General features: G+C 35.5%; 1 protein-coding gene across 6 annotated transcripts in view; it reads left to right on the forward strand.

The window, feature by feature from the left end:
- The window catches only part of POLQ (DNA polymerase theta), a 124,859-nt gene that overhangs the window by 24,384 nt on the left and 78,166 nt on the right, over nt 1–22,309 (forward strand). For all 6 annotated transcript variants that reach the window (XM_025913213.2, XM_086675305.1, XM_086675306.1 and 3 more), the window contains 4 exons: nt 2,428–2,640; nt 6,495–6,637; nt 8,061–8,265; nt 8,590–8,732. In XM_025913213.2, coding sequence (XP_025768998.2) covers nt 2,428–2,640; nt 6,495–6,637; nt 8,061–8,265; nt 8,590–8,732 — 704 coding nt within the window. The remainder of the gene's footprint in view (nt 1–2,427; nt 2,641–6,494; nt 6,638–8,060; nt 8,266–8,589; nt 8,733–22,309) is intronic.

Raw genomic sequence — 22,309 nt, forward strand, 5'->3', positions numbered from 1 at the left:
AAATTCAGCATTGTTTCTTAATAAAAACCCTCGAGAAAGTCGGGATAGAAGGAACATACTTAAACATCAAAAAAGCCATTTATGTAAAGCCCACAGCTAGTATCATCCTCTATGGGGAAAAACTGACAGCTTTCTCCCTGAGATCAGGAACATGACAGAGATGTCCACTCTCACTGCTGTTGTTTAACATAGTGTTGGAAGTGCTAGCATCAGCAATTAGACAACAAAAGGAAATCAAAGGCATCAAAATTGGCAATGAAGAAGTCAAGCTTTCACTTTTTGCAGATGACATGATATTATACATGGAAAACCAGATAGACTTCACCAAAAGTCTGATACACCAAAAGAACTGATACATGAATTCAGCAAAGTTGCAGGATACAAAATCAATGTACAGAAATCAGTTGCATTCTTATACACTAATAATGAAACAACAGAAAGACAAATAAACTGATCCCATTCACAATTGCACCAACAAGCATAAAATACCTAGGAATAAACCTAACCAAAGATGTAAAAGATCTGTATGCTGAAAACTATAGAAAGCTTATGAAGGTAATTGGAGAAGATATAAAGAAATGGAAAAACTTTCCATGCTTATGGATTGGAAGAATAAATATTGTCAAAATGTCAATTCTACCCAAAGCTTTCTACACATTCAATGCAATCCCAATTAAAATTGCACCAGCATTCTTCTTGAAGCTAGAACAAGTAATCCTAAAATTTGTATGGAACCACAAAGGCCCCGAATAGCCAAAGTAATTTTGAAGAAGAAGACCAAAGCAGGAGGCATCACAATCCCAGACTGTAGCCTCTACTACAAAGCTGTCATCATCAAGACAGCATGGTATTGGCACAAAAACAGACACATAGACCAATGGAATAGAATAGAAACCCCAGAACTGGACCCACAAAAGTATGGCCAACTAATCTTTGACAAAGCAGGAAAGAACATCCAATGGAAAAAAGACAGTCTCTTTAACAAATGGTGCTGGGAGAACTGGACAGCAACATGCAGAAGATTGAAACTAGACCAGTTTCTCACACCATTCACAAAAATAAACTCAAAATGGATAAAGGACCTGAATGTGGGACAGGAAACCATCAAAACCCTAGAGGAGAAAGCAGGAAAAAACCTCTCTGACCTCAGCCGCAGCAATTTCTTACTTGACACATCCCCAAAGGCAAGGGAATTAAAAGCAAAAATGAACTATTGGGACCTCATGAAGATAACTTCTGCACTGCAAAGGAAACAATCAACAAAACTAAAATGCAACCAACAGAATGGGAAAAGATATTTGTAAATGACATATCAGACAAAGGGCTAGTATCCAAAATCTATAAAGAGCTCACCAACCTCCACACCTGAAAAACAAATAATCTGGTGAAGAAATGGGCAGAAAACATGAACTGACACTTCTCTAAAGAAGACATCCAGATGGCCAACAGGCACATGAAAAGATGCTCAATTTCGCTCCTCATCAGGGAGATACAAATCAAAACCACACTCAGATACCACCTCACGCCAGTCAGAGTGGCTAAAATGAACAAATCAGGAGACTATAGATGCTGGCGAGGATGTGGAGAAACGGGAACCCTCTTGTACTGTTGGTGGGAATGCAAACTGGTGCAGCCACTCTGGAAAACAGTGTGGAGGTTCCTCAGAAAATTAAAAATAGACCTACCCTATGACCCAGCAATAGCACTGCTAGCAATTTACCCAAGGGATACAGGAGTGCTGATGCATCAGGGCACTTGTACCCCAATGTTTATAGCAGCACTTTCAACAATAGCCAAATTATGGAAAGAGCCTAAATGTCCATCAACTGATGACTGAATAAAGAAATTGTGGTTTATATACACAATGGAATACTACGTGGCAATGAGAAAGAATGAAATATGGCCTTTTGTAGCAATGTGGATGGAACTGGAGAGTGTTATGCTAAGGGAAATAAGCCATACAGAGAAAGACAGATATCATATGTTTTCACTTTCATGTGGATCCTGAGAAACTTAACAGAAGACCATGGAGGAGGGGAAGGAAAAAAAAAAGAGGTTAGAGAAGAAGAGAGCCAAAGCATAAGAGACTCTTAAAAACTGAGGACAAACTGAGGGTTAATGAGGGGTGGGAGATGTGTATTGAGGAGGGCACCTGTTGGGATGAGCATTGGGTGTTGTATGGAAACCAATTTAACAATAAATTTCATATTTAAAAAAAATATACTAGGGGAGGCAGATTATACTCTTAAAGATAGACCGTGGTGACATAAAGATGTTGTTTATGGTCGTAACAATAGCTTGTAAAAATCTTCAGAAGTTTCTAGTAGATTCCCAGATCCATTTGTAAGTAATCAAGTACAGTATTTTCATTTTATTCATTATTTCTTATATTCATCAATATATGTTATTGTAACTTCCTTTTGTTAGGTCTTACTTTTGAGGAGAGGGATATCATTGAAGGAGCCTTCCGTCAAGGTCAGATTCGGGTTTTGGCAGCAACTTCTACTCTTTCATCTGGGGTGAATTTACCAGCACGTCGTGTAATTATTCGGACTCCGATTTTCAGTGGTCGACCTCTAGATATTCTTACTTATAAGCAGATGGTTGGTCGTGCTGGCAGGAAAGGGGTAGACACAGTAGGTAAGTGAGTTTGATTTTAATTGTAATAGCATTGGTGAAGGACAGTGTCAGTCTACTTGAAATCTGACTGATGCCTGCCAATTGATTTCTCATCATGCTGTATTTCTTTGTTATCCAAAGCACTAATGTCATGTTTTTGATTTACTTAATATTTATAATGAGTGTAAATTATAATTTTCATATATCATTAGCCATTGATTTTCTCTTAATGTAAAATTAAGATTTTCTTTTATATACGGTGAAATGATTCAGTATTATTCTAATCAAAATGATTTATCATATTAGCTAGAAGATGATTTTTAATTTCCAGTATAATCTATTTAGTGCTAATGAAGGGAGTAATTTTCATGGGGTTTTAGTTCTGCTTAGGTGACTGACCTAAGACTTCAAAGGAGGGATACTGAGAGCTGGAAAGTACTCTTACATTTATTTATTTATTTATTTATTTATTTTTTCAACGTTTATTTATTTTTGGGACAGAGAGAGACAGAGCATGAATGGGGGAGGGGCAGAGAGAGAGGGAGACACAGAATCGGAAACAGGCTCCAGGCTCCGAGCCATCAGCCCAGAGCCTGACGCGGGGCTCGAACTCAGGGACCGCAAGATCGTGACCTGGCTGAAGTCGGACGCTTAACCGACTGCGCCACCCAGGCGTCCCTACTCTTACATTTAGGAATAGGAATTTCACATACCATTATTTTCTCTCTAAAATGGTGCTGGTTCTGAAAACACCTTTTTAGTTTCTTCTGTCAGCAAGTAATGGTAACATTAACAGAAACCAAGCAGAAGTTTTGTCTTAAGCAATGAGGAAGAGTCTTGTTTGAATTAAATATTGAGGTAGCAGCAAATGTTATTACTAACCTGGTAGATAATTATGGGTGTGACAAAATTGTTATAAGTCTTACAACATTAAAGAGCTTTGGGAGGAAGTTCTCTGTCATCTCATCTTTCTTCTCTAGGATGTATTTTATTGACTAATATTATACTGTATGTAAAAAAAATAGTTCTATGGTTGCTGAAGAACATTAGGATATCCAGCAGAAAAGGGAAAGTCTTAATGGGAAAATAAGTGGGATAGTCTGGGTGCAAAAAACTGGGTAGTATACCAAGGAAGTGACTATTAGAATAACTTGATTTGTCTGTCATCACATCTGCATTTCAACCATCAGGAAGGGGCGATGAGGAAATAAAGGACACAACTTGTCCCTTAAGGGCACTTCTCAGAAGTTGCACTAAGTATTTCTCCTCACATCCAGTCGGCCAGAACTTAGTCACATGGTTACATTTCCCAACTGCAAGAGAGGCTGGGAAATATAACCTTTAGCTGTGTGGCCATGTGCCCATCCAACATGTAGGAGTTTTATTAAAGGAAAAATGAGAGAATGGCTATGTGTCTCAGCCCCAGTAACAAATGACTTCTCTGTCTGTAATCCCTGAAGGGCCATTGGCCTGCCTCTCTTTTAAGCCCTAAAAATTCTAATGATTAAAAAAAACGTCCAACTCCTTGGATTTCCCCTATTATAGGCATCAAAGAAGTTTATCCTGCTGTCTCTTACTTTACCTATAAAATGTGCAGATTACACGTGTTTAGAAAAGGTTGGGGGAAGAGACAAAAACACTCCCTTCCTATTCCTATTTGCTCTTCCCTCTGCCCTTCCTTCCAACTCTAATTTCTTAGTAGGCTCAAACTCTGGAGGGTGGAGTCTAAGTTCATTTTACATAGCTACTCTTCTTTTAGGGTCAGAGGGTCTTTAAGGTGATATAGAAGATAAGGAGATTTTATTTGCCCTGCTATATTCTTAGCTTATACTTCTCTTTCTTATAGGGAAGAATAATTGGAAAGTTGGTACCCTGGCCAAATTATCAAGCCTTAAATCAGATTAACATTTAAACAAAACTAAAATATACCACAGTAACTTTGTTTTTGAGGTCTTGGAAACTTCTGAAGTTTTGACTTTGCATAATGCTCCATTTCAGGATGACATATGCTTGCTCAGAACTTCCAGCAAGTGGAGAATGTGTGAATATAGTGTTTCATATCAATTATGAAGATATGCATACTTGGTCATGCTTTTTAGATTATGTAGCATCTTTATAACTTCTTTACATTTTATAAATTATGTTAATGTTCCTAGACAGTTAATGGTGTTTTATTTAGATAACATTTTAATCTTTCTGTGGATTTCTTGGAACCTTCCAGTATAAGAGGTTGGTACTTTGTGCAAAAATAGTGATTTGCAAGTCAAATAGTAATAATTGATTTGATTCTAATTGACTTGTCTATTGTGGTATGGATACAACCTCCTCAGACAGATGGGAGCAGGGACCTGGACTGTATATATTGGCATTAATTTTCATAAATCTTGCTCACTTTGAAAAAGGGTTGTCCATCTTGCTGAAGAATTAAAAGCTGAAAGTAGTTTGAATAGCCCAAAATGGCTTTTTGTATTTGCCACTAATGCTAGTTGATCCATTTTGTAGATAATTTCTTATCTTAAGTTGGGCTGTTTTGTAGTGTTTATAAGAGCCAGGTGATGCATTTTATCCAGCTGTTTTTGTTGCTGCTATTGTTTTGTTTGATGGCATCTATCTTTTTGTAATTATATCTAGGATAAACAACAACAGTCATCAAGTTTATAGTCCTTTATCTTTATCTTATCTTGGTTCTCAGTTTAGCAATCAGCTTTAGGAAAGTTCTCTCTCCCTAGAATGATTAATATACTCCACCACAATGCCATTTTTAGTTTTCTCTAATGCAAGTTGCCTTCATTTTCCCCCTTACACATCTACTTGCTTCCTTTCCCCTACTATTGGATTCATTTTTGAAAAAAAAATTATCTTTTTTTCTAGTCTTAATTACCGTAATAATAGTTTATGTTTGTATAAATTGTACCTTTATATATGTTTATAATGTATAAGTGCTATCACATTTTTATTCATTTGATTGTCACAGTAACCTAAAGCTTTTCATTAGTGAGTTATAATGTAATTTCTAGGTTTCTGTAAATATTTTTGAATTTGTGTTTTCATACGTAACCAGTAATAATTTGCATTTGCATTTTCCTTTATGATTTTCAAAATACCTCTATTATTATTATTATATACTTAATTATTCAGTAAAAACAGTTGCTCCTATGTGGAAGGAAAGAAACTTTTCCTGTGCCTGCTTAGCTTCTATGGCTAGTGCCTGCAAATTAGACTGACAGATGGCAGATTAACAGGAGAAAAGGCATACATATTTTATTTGATATTAATATTTTAATTTTTTGCATACACAGAGGACTTCATAGAGAACCAGTAAAGACCCAAAGAAGCAGTTAGATGTTAGGGGCTTTATACCCTTTTAACAAAAGGTAATAGAATTGTGAAGTGACAAGACCAAGGAAAAGGGGTTTGAGTTTCTAGAAGTAGTAAATTGTGGGAAAGTAAATATATACTGGAAACTAACAGAAGTTAAGGATTATTTAGTAAGGTTTATGCAGACCCATCTGGTGCTGCCTTTCTGCATCCAGTGATAAGTGATAAGTGGAACACCTTCACAAAGAGAAATTTATGTCTTAACATCTAGGCAAACAGGGCGAGGGCCAGGAGCTCTTACTGTGTTTGCTACTTCCTAAGTGCCTTCAGGTCAAAATAATCCTTATGCCAAAGTGGCATGTTTTGGTATGGCATATTCTGATCCCCTTCAATCCAAAATTCAGAAAATGAAAGCATCAGCAATAATTTTATGATCATAATAACCGCTATCATCTACTACCTTCTTTTTAAATAAGTAAGACAACTTAAATTCTCTTTGGCAGGTATCTTATGGACATATGTTGGGGTTTTGCAAATGTGCATTTTTTTGGTTATAGGTGAGAGTATCTTAGTTTGTAAGAACTCTGAGAAATCAAAAGGCATAGCTCTACTTCAGGGATCTCTAAAACCTGTTCGTAGCTGTTTGCAAAGACGAGAAGGAGAAGAAGTAACTGCAAGCATGATAAGAGCTATTCTGGAGGTAAGGAAGAGTTCACTAAATTATTTGCTCTTTGAAGCCTATAATATGAATACTTAATGATGTGAAGAAAAATCTTAGCTTTGTGTTTCATTGTGAGATTGTTTATAGTGTTCCCAAGTCTAAATGTCTTCTATTTTATATAGTTATTTCCTGGAGTTTAATACAGCTAGTGCTATGTCAGCGTATTTCAGAACAGTGGATTAAAACCCAAATGCCAGATGATTCTTTTCCTTTTTTAGGTATACTTTATTATTTTTTGAATTTTTAAAAAAGGTGACAAAAATGGACCATAGTTCTTACACACAGATAATACCTATTGACATTAAAATAAAATCAAATTACAAATAGACGTGATTAGAAGTTTCAAACAACATGGAAAGATCTAAAGTGAAAAATAAAACTTTCTATTCTGGGTCCTCAAAGGTAACGAATCTCCTTTTAAGTGTTTTGTGTATTCATCCAGAAATTTTTCTGTTCATATACCAGCATGCCTTGCTCTTGGCTTCAGTACTGGTGCTAGGGGTTCTGGTACCTGTGCTCATACTTTTTTTCCTCCCCTTTCGCTCTCCATTTGAAAACAAAAACGAGAACACACAAAAAAAGGAAAGTAACTGATAACATAGGGTTGGTAAGGATATAGAAAGTAGGCATTCTCATATACTGCTGAAACTCTTTTGGGAGGGCAACTTGGACATATCCGCTAAGATAAAAACAACAACAATGCCAAAACAGAACACATAGCCATTTGCCAGTAGATTCACAACTAAGAGTTTTACTTAGGGATGTATTTGTGAAATTGCATAAAATTAAATGTACAAGAATGGTTATTATGGCACTATTGGCAGTAAGAAAAAACTGGAAACAACCAAAATACCACAAATACTAAATAAATCTTGGTAAAACTATGCATTGGGGTCATTAAAAGGAGTAAACTCTGTTTAGGTTGATTTAGTATGTTTTCAATCTGTATTAAATGGAAGAAGTCAAAGGGAAAATTAGTACACTTAATTAGTATATTTAATATAGTTGTAGGAAGATGATGTCCACAAAACACAACTCACTTCACTTTTTCTACACCCATTCCCATCCCCCTTCTGGGTGGGGAATATTCAATACTAGCATTCCTATATGCCCACATGTTTCAGAAGGAAGGCTATGTTGTTAGTTCCTACATTTCAGATAGATAGTGATTCATTTATTTTCATTTATGAGAAAATGTATCTACTTTTAAGGAAACTTTTGATGTTGTCATTAGGTGTTATCTACATGTATAACGAGTGATAATGGAAGAATTAATAAAAAGTCTCTACGTTAAGATGCTGAGAATATTTTAAGAGAACAAAATCACTTCATTTCTTTTATATCATACGGGCCTGCATGTCTTATTAAAAAGTTACAGAAAATTTCAAACCTCTTATATCAGATAATAGTTGGTGGAATGGCAAGTACATCACAAGATATGCAGACTTATGCTTCTTGCACATTTTTGGCTGCGAGTATGAGAGAAGGGAAGCTGGGAATTCAGAAGAATCAAGATTCTGTTCAACTTGGAGCAATTGAAGCCTGTGTAATGTGGCTGCTAGAAAACGAATTCATCCAGATTACTGAAGCTAGTGATGGAACAGAAGGTAAGTGTGACTTAATTACAGTATACACTTTTTCATCTTTGCTGACTTTATAGTGCTTAGTAAAAGGAAATTGACTTTTCAAACACTATAAAAGGAAACCGGTTTTTCGAGTGCTATATAAACTCATTTTTAGTACTTAGTGTTGGATTTGGCAACATCAGGCATTTAGCATAGAATCTGCTCATAAATATGCATACATTGGGCAAAAGTCTGTTTGTAAAATTTATCAGAGGCTAAAACGTAAATTATAGAGTACAGAAAGACAGTGTTTTATTTAATCTTTAACATTTGATACTTTATTTCCCTTCTCCTGCCCCCAACCAGGAAAAGTGTATCATCCAACACATCTTGGTTCAGCAACTCTGTCTTCTTCACTTTCTCCAACTGATACTTTAGATATTTTTGCTGACCTCCAAAGAGCAATGAAGGGCTTTGTTTTAGAGAATGATTTGCATATTGTTTATCTGGTAAGTTCTATTAAGTTTGTGAAAATGGGGAGAAAATACTTATATAGAATCCTGAACATCTTGGGAACATCTTGTTTGTCTTCTTTAGGGTAGCAGTGGTGGAAATAGAGTACAGGTAAGAAGAGAGTTGTTTTAAAGTAATAAGCTAAATGTTATAGTGACATTTTAATTTATTTGTCTACTTTTTTCTCTAACCTTTCAAAAAAGCATTTGAGGTGTTTTCTAAAAAACATATTTTACAATATATAAAAGAATAGTAAAGTATAATGAAATATCAGGAAATTGAAAATAAGATCATCATATAAAATTCAAAGGTTTGTACATAAACATGCATGCCTTTAAGTCATGTACAGTTCTTGTAGCCAACTTTGGTTCTGAGTTTTCTAGCAACTACAGCAAACAGGAAAGCTTGATTAGTCTCAATATTGATTAGATAAACAAAACCAAAAAAATGAGGAAAAGGGTCATTTTACTGACCTGGCTGTCTCAGTCAGTAAAGCATGTGACTTTTGATCTCTGGGTTGTAAGTTCGAGACCCATGTTGGGTGTAAAGATTACTTAAAAAAGTAAAATCTTTAAAAAAATAATTAGGAAAAATGTTGCTTTTTATTGCATAAGAGAAATTTAGTCCTAAAAAGACACTCAGGGTCTTATATTCTTGAGAAAATCTCTATAATAAATGCAATAAGGAATTTTAAAGGCTTGTATATATTAGATAGTCTTTTATAACTATTTCTTATAACAAAGATTTTGATAAAAATTGAATAAAATAGGGTTTGAGATTGTATTCTCTGGAAAGAACCTGGCTAAAAATATTTTGTCAATTAAGAGCAGTCATAGGAACTGACATAAGCAAGATGGCGGAATAAGAGGCCCCTGGTTCTAGTCTCCATAACAGAAATATGAATTAGTAACTATTTACAGACGAAAACACCTTTCTAAAAATCCCAGAACCTGGCAGTTAGGCTGAAACACATTCATGGAGCACAAAAACTGAGAAAAGCCACATTAGAAGGCTAAGAGCAGTGGTTTCACTTTGACAGTGTTGCCCCTCCCTAATCCAGCACTGTACCACACTGGGAGGAATTCTCTGGGCCTACAGTTTCTCCAGTGAGAAAAAGAGAGCTTGGGGTTGACATCCAGCTTCCTCAGCATTCTGGAGTGTTGCCTGGGAAGTCCACTTCTGTCTTACCTTATGGGGAACACTAGGGAAATAGGCAAGGCTAGATTACCTGAGGAACAATATGGGAGGTAGGGCTCACAGGGATTTGTGTGTGGATTAGTGATGGCACTGCATCCCTCCTGGCCACCTTGCCCAATCAGAGAGCCCAGCAAATGGCTCCACCCACTTGTGCCAGATTGCTGCCTGTTTGACCAGAAAGCAGGGTGAACAGTTAAGCCCAGCTAGGATTCCCAGGCAATGGCCTGACTGCAGAGCCCAGCCTGTACCTCTGCCCTTGCAGGTAACCAGTCCGACACCCCTACCCAACTGCAGAGCTCATCTTGTGGCCCTGCTGGAGCAGGGACTCTGAACTGTAGAACACAGCCAGAAGTCCTGCATGATCACAGGGTCCATCCTGCAGCCCCATCCAACTATGGAGCACAACCTCTGGCCACACCTGAACACAAAGTTCAGTTAATGGCACCACCTATCCAAGGAGTCTAGTCTCTGGTCCTGTCTGGCCAGAGAGCCCAGCCAGTGGCCATGCCTGTCTGCAGAGCCCAGCTAACAGTCCCACCTGATCAGGCAGCCCAGGGAGTGGTCTTGCCTGAATGCAGGGCTGAGCCAGTGGCCCCACCCAACCAGAAACTCTGGCATCAAACCTTGCCCACCCTCTTGTGGGCTCTACCAGCTGGCCTTTGAGAACCTAGTTTGGGCTGACTAGTGAAAATCTTTCCCTATTGAAGCAAACCTGTAAAGACTAGAAGAAGTGACTGCTTCCTCAAATGCACACATACCAACACAAGGATACAAGAATAATGAAGAATCAAGGAAATATGGCACCACCAAAGAAACTAGTAAAGCTCCAATAACCAAACCTAAACAAATGGAGATCTGTGAACTGACTGACCAAGAATTCAGAATAATCCTCTTAATGAATTTCAGTGAACTAAAATAAAACACAGATAGTCAACCAAACAAAATTAGGAAACAGTACATGAGCAGAATGAGAAATTCAACAAAGAAATAGAAACCATCAAAAAGTAAAACCAAACATGAATCCTAGAGCTGAAGAATACAGTGGGTGATGTGAAAAATTTAGTAGCTTCAAAAGTGGACTCAGTCAAGGAAAAGAAAAAATCTGTGAACTCAAAGATATTATGCTAAGTGATATGTCGGAATGAGAAAGACAAGTATCATATGATGCCACTCATAAATGGAATAAAAAAAGAATAAGCAGGGGCGCCTGGGTGGCGTCCGACTTCAGCCAGGTCACGATCTCGCGGTCTGTGAGTTCGAGCCCCGCGTCAGGCTCTGGGCTGATGGCTCAGAGCCTGGAGCCTGTTTCTGATTCTGTGTCTCCCTCTCTCTCTGCCCCTCCCCCGTTCATGCTCTGTCTCTCTCTGTCCCAAAAATAAATAAAGGTTGAAAAAAAAAAAATTAAAAAAAAAAAAAAAGAATAAGCAAACAAAAAGCAGAAATAGATCCTAATTAAAGAAAGCAAACTGAGGGGGTAGGGTAGGGAGATGAGCAAATTGGAAGAAGAGGAGAAGAAGACACAGGCCTCCAGTTGTGGAATGATTAAGTCACAGGAATAAAATGTAGAGCATAAGGAATACAGTCAATGATATTGTAATAGTGATATAATAAGACATGTTAACTATACTTGTGGTGAACATAGCATAATGTATAAACTTGTTAAATCACTAAGTTGTATACCTGAAACTAATGTAACGTGTCTACTATGTTAAAAAAAAAAAAAAAAAAAAAAAAACAGGGGCGCCTGGGTGGCGCAGTCGGTTAAGCGTCCGACTTCAGCCAGGTCACGATCTCGCGGTCCGTGAGTTCGAGCCCCGCGTCGGGCTCTGGGCTGATGGCTCAGAGCCTGGAGCCTGTTTCCAATTCTGTGTCTCCCTCTCTCTCTGCCCCTCCCCCGTTCATGCTCTGTCTCTCTCTGTCCCAAAAATAAATAAACGTTGAAAAAAAAATTTTTTTTTAAAAAAACAAACAAAAAAAAAACATAAAATAATGAGTTAATGGATACACAAAATAAAAGATGTAAATGGTAACATCAATGACCTAAAACATAAGGGGATAGAGAAGTAAAATTTTGGAGTTTGTGTATGTAATCAAAGTTAAGTTGTTATCAGCTTAGAATAGGATGTTATAACTATATACAATGGAACATCATTCAGCTATCAAAAAGAAGGAAATCTTGCCATTTGTGACAACATGGATTATCCTGGGAGGGTATCATATTCAGTGCAGTAAGCCAGAGAGAGGAAGGCACATATAATATGATATCACTCACATGTGGAATTTGAAAAAGTTGAACTCAGAAATATTGTTAAATGGCAGTTGCCTGGTGCCAGGGCATGGGGAACATAGGTAGATGTTGGTCAAAGAGTACAAACTTTCACTTATAATATGGATAAGTTGTAGGAATCTAATGTAAAAAATGGTAATTATAACTAATAACACTGTATTGTATACTTGGAATTTGTTTAGAGAGTAAATCTGTTCTTACCACAAACACACACAAAGTGGTAACTGTGTCAGGTGATGGATGTGTTAATTAACTTGATTGTCATATTCATTACACAGGGACACATGTATCAAATCATCATATTATACATCTTCAATATATCCAATTTCATTTGTTAATTATACTTTGATAAAGCTTGGGGGAAAGGGGCAGATACATATATTTTGATAAGCAAGTGAGTGGTGGGAGCATAAAACTGAAATTCTCAGAGAATTAGGAAGGTTGGGGTGCCTAGCCAGCTCATTTGATAGAGCATGCAACTCTTGATCTTGGGGTTGTGAGTTCAAGCCCTACGTTGGGCCTAGAGAATACTTTAAAAAAATAAAATAAATCGTAAAAACAAAGTTAAATAGAATTAGGAAGGCTTATCAGGAAATGCATTTAAATAAAAAACAGTGTTGAGGTGAACAGAGGGGAAATGCCAGAACAAGGCCATTTTTTCTTCTTTTAGTGAACAATTGTAATACATGGGTGATAATATGCTCAAAGTTCTGTGCCTGAGAATGTGGCTAGGAAGAATCTCAAAGCCAGTGTTATAAGTTACCTGCCACGGCCTTAAAACTGTCTCATTTATCATACAGTGGATAAGATTATCAGTTCTAGGGTCAGACTGCCAGTTTACTTCCATGAAAATCAGATTGAATATAAGTCATTAAAATAATTGCTAATGAAATATGTGAGACAACTGTAAAAACTGTAAAAAAGTTATAAAAGTCAATATGGGAAAGAACTAGAAGGATACTGCTCACAGATTATTTTGCATTTCTCTTTAATATCTAACTACGCTTGGCCAAAACAGAAATTGAATTTCAGTGTATTGTGGATGTGGTCTACATAAGAAAGCAGTGATAAATTCTAATCAGTAGACTTAGACTCAAAACAAAAGGCCTTGACCTTAGCTCAAAATATGGCAAGTTAATATACATTTATGTTTTAAGTTAAATAAAACCTGTAGTTTTCATATACTATTTTATTTTTTGAATATTTAAAACATTTATGTGATTCAAAAGTCAGAAGTACATCAAAAGGATGTACCTCTACTGACCTTCATAGATAACTATTTTCATTAGTTTTTAATACACAGACACACCTTGGCAATATTGCAGGTTTGGTTCCAGACCACTGTAACAAAGCAAATCAATGCAGTAAGTGAGCCAAATGACTTTTTTGGTTTCCCAGTATATATAAGTTTATACTATACTATAGTCACTATAGTCTATTAAGTGTGCAATAGCATTGTCTAAAAAATGTACATACCTTAATTTAAAAATACTTTATTGCTAAAAAATGTTAAGCATCATCTAAGCTTTCAGCAAGTCATAATCATTTTGCTGGTGGAAGTTCTTGCCTGGATGTTGATGTCTGCTAATTGATCCAGGTGGTGATTGCTAAAGTTGGAGGTGGCTGTGGCAATTTCTTAAGAATAAGACAACAATGAAATTTGCCAATGAAATTTGACTCTTTCACAAGCAATTTCTCTTGTAGCATGCGATGCTGTTTGATAGCATTTTCCCGACAGTAGAGCTTCTTTCAAAATTGGAGTCAATCCTCTCAAACTCTGCTGCTGCTCTCTTTATCAACTAAGTTTATGTCACATTCTAAATCCATTGTTGTCATTTTGATGGTTCTCACAGCATCTGCACCAGGAGTAGATTACATCTCAAGAAACCACTTTCTTTGCTCATCCGTAAGAGGCAACTGCTTATACAAGTTTTATCACGAGATTGCAGCAATTCAGTCACATCTTCAGGCTCCACTTCTGATTCAGGTTCTCTTGCTGTTTCCACCACAACTGCAGTTACTTCCTCCATGGGAATCTTGGACCCATACATTCATCCATGAGGGTTGGAAGTCACTTCTCTTAAACTCCCATTGATGTTAAAGTTTTGACCTCTTCCCATGAATCATAAATGTTCTTACGGCATCTAGAATGGTGGAATCCTTTCCAGAAAGTTTTCAATGTACTTTGCCTGGACCCATCAGCTGTCTTTAACAGCTATAGCCTTATGAAATACAGTTCTTCAATAATAAGACTTGAAAGTCAAAATTACAGTTGGCTCTTGAACAAAATGGGTTTGAACTTTGCAGGTCCACTTATACATGGATTTTTAAAAAATAAATATAGCACAGTACTGTGTATTTTCCTTATGATTTTCTTAACATTTTCATTTTTCTAGCTATATCATAAGAATACAGTATATAATATAGCATAAAATATGTGTTAATTGACTGTTTCTGTTATTGGTAAAGCTTTCCGTCAACAGTAGACTATGAGCAGTTAAGATTTGGGGAGAGTCAAAAGTTATACACAGATTTTTCCACTGCATTGGGGTTGGTGCCCCAACCCCCACATTGTTCAAGTATTATCTATACTTCAAGATCCATGGACTGTAGAACGGATATTCCATTAGGAGATAGGAAAACAACATTTATCTCGTACATCTCCATCAGAGCTCATGAGTGACTACATTGTCTGCAGTAATTGGAAAGGAATCTTTTTTTTCTGAGTAGGTCTCAATAGTAGGTTTAAAATACTCAGTAAACCATGTTGTAAACAGATGTGCTGTTATCCAGGCTTTGCTATTCCATTTACAGAGCACAGGGAGAGTAGATTTAGCACAATTACTAATGACCTTAGGATTTTGGAATGGTAAATGAGCACTGGCTTCAACTTCAAGTCACCAGCTGCATAAGTACCTAACAAGAATCATAGTGTCCTTTGAAACTTTGAAGCCAGGCATTGACTTGTCTTTAGGTATGAAAAATCCTAGATGGCATCGTCTTCTAATAGTAGACTATTTTGTCTCCATTGAAAATTTTTTGTTTAATGTAGCTATGTTTATTAATGATTTTAGCCAGATCTTCTGGATAACTTGCTGCAGCTTCTATATCAGCACCTGCTGCTTAACCTTGCACTTTTACATTATGGGGACGGCTTCTTTCCTTAAACCTCACAAACCAGCCTCTGCCAGTTTCCAGTTTTTCTTGTACAGCTTCCTCTCCTCTCTCAGCCTCTCAGAATTGAAGAGTTAGAGCCTTGCTCTGGTTTAGGCTTTGGCTTAAGGGAGTGTTGTGGCTATTTTGATCTTCTATCCAGGTCACTCACTCTTTCTACATATCAGCAATAAAGAATGTTTCACCTTCTTATCATTTGTGTGTTTACTGGAGTAGAACTTTTAATTTAAAAGTTCAAGAACTTTTCCTTTACTTTCACAACAGAGCTGCTTGGTGGAAAAGGCCTAGCTTTCAGCTTGTTTCAGCTTTCTATATGCTTTCCTCACTAAGCTTAATCATTTCTAGCTTTTGATTTGAGAGATTTGGGACTCTTCCTTTTCATTTCAACATGTGGAGGCCATTGTAGGGTTACTAATTGGCCTAATTTCAATATCGTTATATCTCAGGGAGTAGGAAAGCCCTAGGAGAGGGAGAGAGATAGGGTAATGGCTGGTCAGTGGAGCAGTCAGAAGACACACAATATTTATCAAGTTCACTTTATTTATCAAGTTTATTTATCAAGTTTTATATGGGTGTGGTTAATGAGACCTTAAAACAATTACAATAGTAACATCAAAGATAATTGATCATCGATTATCATAGCACATAAAATAATGAAAAAATTTGAAATAAACTGTGAGAATTACAAAATATGACCCAGAGACACAAAGTGAGCAAATGCTGTTGGAAAAATGGTGCCAGTAGACTTGCTCAAAGCAGGACCGTCACAAACCTTTAATTTGTATTAAAAAAAAAAAAAAAAAGACAATATCTGTGAAATGTAATAAAGTATATAAAATAAGAAAGTACTATATCTCTTTTGTTTTATAAATACTAGCAAGCACATATATGTATTCTTACTTTACCTTACTGTAAGTGCACTGTATACATTTTTTTTGCACCATCTTTTTTCCTTAACAATATATCTTGGAAATCACTCTGTCAGTTTATGGAGATTTTCAATTCTTTTTTAAAATATCTGTATAACTCCATTGTGTGTGTATACCATTATTTATTCAGTTCTCTGTTGATGGACAGTTGGGTTGTTTCCAATATTTTGTTACGGCAAATGATGCTACAGTGAATAACTTTGGTGCATATATTATTTAGTTTTGAGGGAGGTATATCTTTAGGGAAGACTCCCTAAAGAACAATTGTTTGATAAAGTATAAAGGCACATGTGATTTTGGTTTTGTAAGATTGCCCTCCATAAGTTTTGTATCACTTTTCAATTTTACCAGTGCTATATTAGGGTAGTTATTTTTCCACAACCTGATGAATAGAGTATATATATTGATAAGCTTTTATACTTTTAAGTGTATTTTTAATTTATATTTTTAAGTTATGAATCCATTTGAACATTTTTTCCATTTGTTTAAGGACAGTATGCTTTTTTCCCTCCATGAATTGTCCATGTCTTTTATTTTTCTATTGTGTTTTATTCTTTTTCTTAAGTTTTTAAGGTTGTTTTATATATTAGGGAGAATAGTGCTTTGTAGTATAAGTTGAAAGTATTTTTATCCTAGTTTCTTAGTTGGCTTTGGCTGTGTTTATTGTGTGTTTTACCTCACATTTTTAAAAAATGTTGAATTTATGAACTTCTGTATCAGCAAGAAATGCTTTTCTTGATCTAAGATTATAAAGGAATTCTCTAACATTGTTCTTCATGTAATTGTCTGATTATGATTCCCTTCTTTTGAGCTGTGTTCCATTAGAAGTTTATTCTAGTACAGTAGTCACCCCTTATCCATGGGGGATACATTCTATGTGCCATGGGGCACTACTCTCCCTAATATATAAAACAACCTTAAAAACTTAAGAAAAAGAACAAAACACAATAGAAAAATAAAACACATGACAATTCATGGAGGGAAAAAATGGGGGATGCATTCCAATACCATCAGTGGATGCCTGAAACCCAGATAGTACCAAACCCTATGTATGTTATGCTTTTCCCATACCTACATACCTTTGATAAATTTTAATTTATAAATTAGGCACAGTAAGAGATTAATAACAACAACATAACAAAATAGAACAATTATGTAATGTTATAAATCTTTTGTGAATGTGATCTCTCTCAAATTATTTACTGTATGTACCCTTCTTGTGATGATGTGAGATGATAAATTGCCTATGTAATGAGATGAAGTGAGGTGAATACTATAGACATTATGATGTAGTGTGAAGCCACTATTGACCTTCAGATGATATATCATCTGTTATGGACCATGGTTAACTGTGGATAACTAAAACCATGGGAAGTGAAACCAACAGATAAGCAGCAGGGGAGACCTACTGTATATGGCTTTTCAATTTTACCTTTCTTTCATGGTGACATTCTGCAGTCACAATTTCATTTATTAAAAGGTTTATTTACACACAACGAATGAAAAAAATTTCTTTAGCTTTTATCTTTACTTTTTACCCCATGTTTTATGTACTAATTTGCATTTTTTATCTGGATATTTTAAACTTACATTTGGTTTTGGATGTATATCTGCCTCATTTGTCAATCTGACAACAGACCAATTTTACCAATTTGTACACGAGTTACCCTGTTTTAATTAAAAGCTTTTCTTGTATGTTTTATCTAATGGGGTAGAGTTTCCTTCATTGCTCTCCTTTTTCAGTGTTCATACGCATTCTTGCTTGCTTGCTTTTTAATGTAATGCTTAGAATTAACTTGGTATTTTCATTGGTATTGTTAAATTTACACATTGTCATGTAGGAGAATTGACATCCTTCTTTTTTAGACTGATTGGTCTTATTCATGAAGAGACATGTTTCTCTATTTCTTTAAGTCTATTTTTGGGCTTCCAAGAATGTTCTGAAAATTTTCTCATGTAGAAGTTGAATATATATTTTTAAAATAGCTTTGTGTAATATGGTTTATATAGCATACCATTTAAAGTATAAGTTAGTGGGTTTTAGTATATTCACAGAGTTGTGCAATTATCACCAATGTCTAATTTCAGAACATTTTCATCACCCTAGAAAAACCCTGGTTACATTAGCAGTTACTCTCAAATTTCCTCTAGTCTCCTCATTCTCCCTTAGTCCTAAGCAACCACTAATGCAATAGTGTGCCTTCTGTTTTATAAACTTTCGTATTCTGGAAATTTCATATAAATGGGATCATATAATATGTGGTCTTTTATGACTGGTTTCTTTCACTTAGCATAATATTTTCAAGTTTCATCCATGGTATAACTTATATTCCTATTTTTTCTATTTTTTAAAAAAATTGAGTATAGTTGACACATGATGTTACATTAGTTTTAGGTATAGAACATAGTGATTCAATAGCTCTGTATGTTTTGCTATGATCACCACAAATGTAGCTACCATCTGTCACCATACAATGCTATTACAGTACCATCGATTACATTCCTTATGCTGTACCTTTTATTCCTGTGACTTATTTCATAACTGGAAGCTTGTATCTCCCACTCCCCTTCACTTATTTTGCCTGTCCCTCTCCCCCTTTGCCTCTGGCAACCATAAGTTTGTATTCTGTTTTTATAGATATGATCCTGCGTTTTGTTTGTTTATTCATTTGTTTTTTAGAATCTAGATATAGGTGAAATCATAGGATATTTATCTTTGACTGACTTATTTTGCTTAGCATAATACCCTCTAGGTCCGTGCGTGTTGTTGCAAGTGGCAAGGTCTCAAACTTTTTTATGGCTAAGTAGTATTTCATTGTGTATACCACATCTTCTTTATACATTCATCTATTGATGAACACTTGGAGTACTTCCATTTCTTGGCTATTGTAAATAATGCTGCAATAAAGCATATATCAGTTCTTAAGTTCTTTATATTGGAGAATAATATTCCATTTATGGATATACTACATTTCTATCCATTCATCAATTAGTGGACATTTGGTATGTTTTTGCTTTTTGGCTATTATTAATAATCCTGCTGTGAACATGCATGTATAAGTATATCCCTAGGAGTAGAATTGCTGAATTATGTGGTAACTTTATTTTTAACATTTTGAGATTTTTCAAACTCCTCAAAAGCATCTGCGTAATATTACATTCCCACTAGCAATGTATATGAATTCCTATCCTTCACATCTTCTGCAATGCTTGTTTTTATCTTTTTTAATATATCCTTATGAGTGTCCAGTGCTATCTCATTATAGTTTGGACTGCATTTCCCTAATGGCTAATGATGTTGAGCATCTTTTCATGTGTTTATTGATCATATGAATATCTTAGAAAAATATTCAGATCCTTTGCTATTTTTAAATTATTTGCTATTTTAAATTATTTAAAGTATTGCTAGTTTTTATTATTGAGGTAAGTATTCTTTATATATTCTAGATACGTCTCTTATCAGACATAAGATTTGGAAATATTTTCTTCCATTCTGTGGGTTATCTTTTCATGTTTTTGATGATGATTTTCGAAGCACAGAAGCTATGGATTTTGATAAATTTATCAATTTTTTTTCTTTTGCTGTCATATCTGGGAATCCACTGTATAACTCAGTGTCACAAGGATGTACTCCTGTTTTCTTGAGTTCTATAGTTTTATCTTACATTGAGACATATGATCCACTTGGACTTTTGTGACTGATGTAAGTTGGGAATCTAACTTCATTCCTTTGCATGTGCATATCCAGGTGTCTCTGCACCATTTGTCAAAAATCAGGTGACCACAAATGTGAGGGTTTATTTCTGGGCTTTCAATTCTGTTTCAATGATATATATTTATCCTTATGCTGATACTGTACTTGAAAAAAATGTTTATTTATTTTGAGAGAGAGAAAGAGCACAGAGAGAGCACACTTGAGTGGGAGAGGGACAGAGAGAGAGGGAGAGAGAGAATCCCAAGTAGGTTCTGTGCTGACAGTATGGGGCTCGATCCCACAAACGACGAGATCATGACCTGCACAAACCATGAGACCTAAACCATGACCTAAGTCGAAATAAAAAGCCAGACGCTTAACCAAACTGAGCCACCCAGGTGCCCTGATATTGTATTGTTTTGATCACTGTAGTTTGGTAGTAAGTTTTGAAATCAGGAAATGTGAGCCCTCTAAATTTGTTTACTTTGAAAAAAATTTTGATCATTCTGGGTCACTTGCATTTCCTTATAAATTTTAGGATCATCTTGCCAATTTCTGCAAAGAAGCCCGCTGAATTTTGATAGGGATTGTCCGAAGTTGTTGGTCATTTTGGGAAATATTTTCATCTTAATAATATTAAGCCTTATGGTCGATGCAGATAGTTCATTAATATCTTTCAACAATTTTTACAGTTTTCAGAGTACAAGTTTTTTGTTGTTGTTGTTGTTGTTAAGCTTATTCCTAAGCATTTTATTCTTTTTGATGCTATTGTAAATTGAATTTATTTCTTAATTACATTTACAGATTATTTATTAAAGTATACAGAAAAAACTGTTTTTTGTACATGGGTCTTATATCCCGTAATCTATTAAGCTTGTTTATTCATTCTTACAGTACTTTTGTGAATTATTGAGGATTTTTTATATACAAGACCATGCCATCTGCAAATATAGTTTTGCTTCTTCCTTTCAGTCTGGATGTCTTTCCTTTTCTATCTTTTCCTTCCTTCCTTCCTTCCTTCCTTCCTTCCATCCATCCTTCCTCTTCCTCCTTTCCCTTCCCTTTCTTTCTCTTCACTTCCCTTCCCCTTTCTTCCCTTCTCTTTTTTCTTTTTTCCTTCCTTTCCTTTCCTTTCCTTTCCTTTCCTTTCCTTTCCTTTCCTTTCCTTTCCTTTTCTTTTTTCTCTAATTTACCTAGCTGGAATCCAATAAAATATGGAATAGACATAGCAACCACATACATATTTGCCTTGTTCCTTATCTTGGGGCAGAAGTATTCAGTCTTTCACCATCAATCTTGATGTTAGTTGTGGGTTTTTTGCAGATGGCTTTGTTGAATGCTTTTATCATGAGAGAGTGTTAGATTTTGTCAGGTGCTGTTTCTGCATCTGTTGAGATCATCATGTGGTTTTTTTTGTCCATCTTATTGATACAGTGTATTATGTTAATTGATTTTGAGATATTGATCTTGGATTTTCTGGGTAAATCCCACTTGGTTATTTGTATAATACTATTTATCTGTTGCTAGATTTGGTTTACTGAGGATTGTTGCATCTATACTTATTAGATATATTGGTCTGTAGTTCTCTTTTCTCAATATGACTTTGTGTGGTTTTAAGGAAGAATTTGTGAAAGATTTATGTTTCTTATGTAAATCTTTCATAAATTTTACCAGTCAAGCCATTTGGGCCCAGACTTTTCTTTTAAGTAAATTTATTACTAATTCATTCAGTTGACTTCTTATAGGTCTATTCATATTTCCTGTTTTTTCCTGAATCAAGTTTGGTAGTTTGTGTGTTTCCAGGAATTTGTTCATTTTATATAGCTTCTCTAATTTGTTGGTATTCATTTCACATTATTTTCTTATAACCCCCCCTCCTTTTTTCTCTGTACATTCAGTAATGTTATCCCTTCTTTCATTCCTGACTTTAGTAATTTAAGTCCTCTCTCTTCATTTCTGAATCAGCCTAGGTAAAGTTTTTCAATTTCATTCATCTTTTCAAAGCACTGTTAAAAGTATTTAAACAAGGAAGCCATTAGATTGAGGTGGCTGTAATGCCTTGGTAGCTTACATAAGCAAGACAAAACATAAGCCAGGAACAGTGCACTCAAATCCAAGAAATTGAAACTTGAGAACAACCAATCACAAACAGCCATTGAGGCTTTCCCAAGTAAGGCAAGTGCTTAAGCTATAACCAGTCAAATAATTGCTTTGCTTTGCTTCAGCATCTTCTCTATAAAAACTTTGCTCCTCCCCCTGTTAGTGGAGGGCTTCTAACCACCTTTGGTTTGG

Source organism: Puma concolor, chromosome C2 (genome assembly GCF_028749965.1).
Source record: "Puma concolor isolate L17-30 chromosome C2, mPumCon1.1.hap2, whole genome shotgun sequence".
Lineage (NCBI taxonomy): Eukaryota > Metazoa > Chordata > Mammalia > Carnivora > Felidae > Puma > Puma concolor.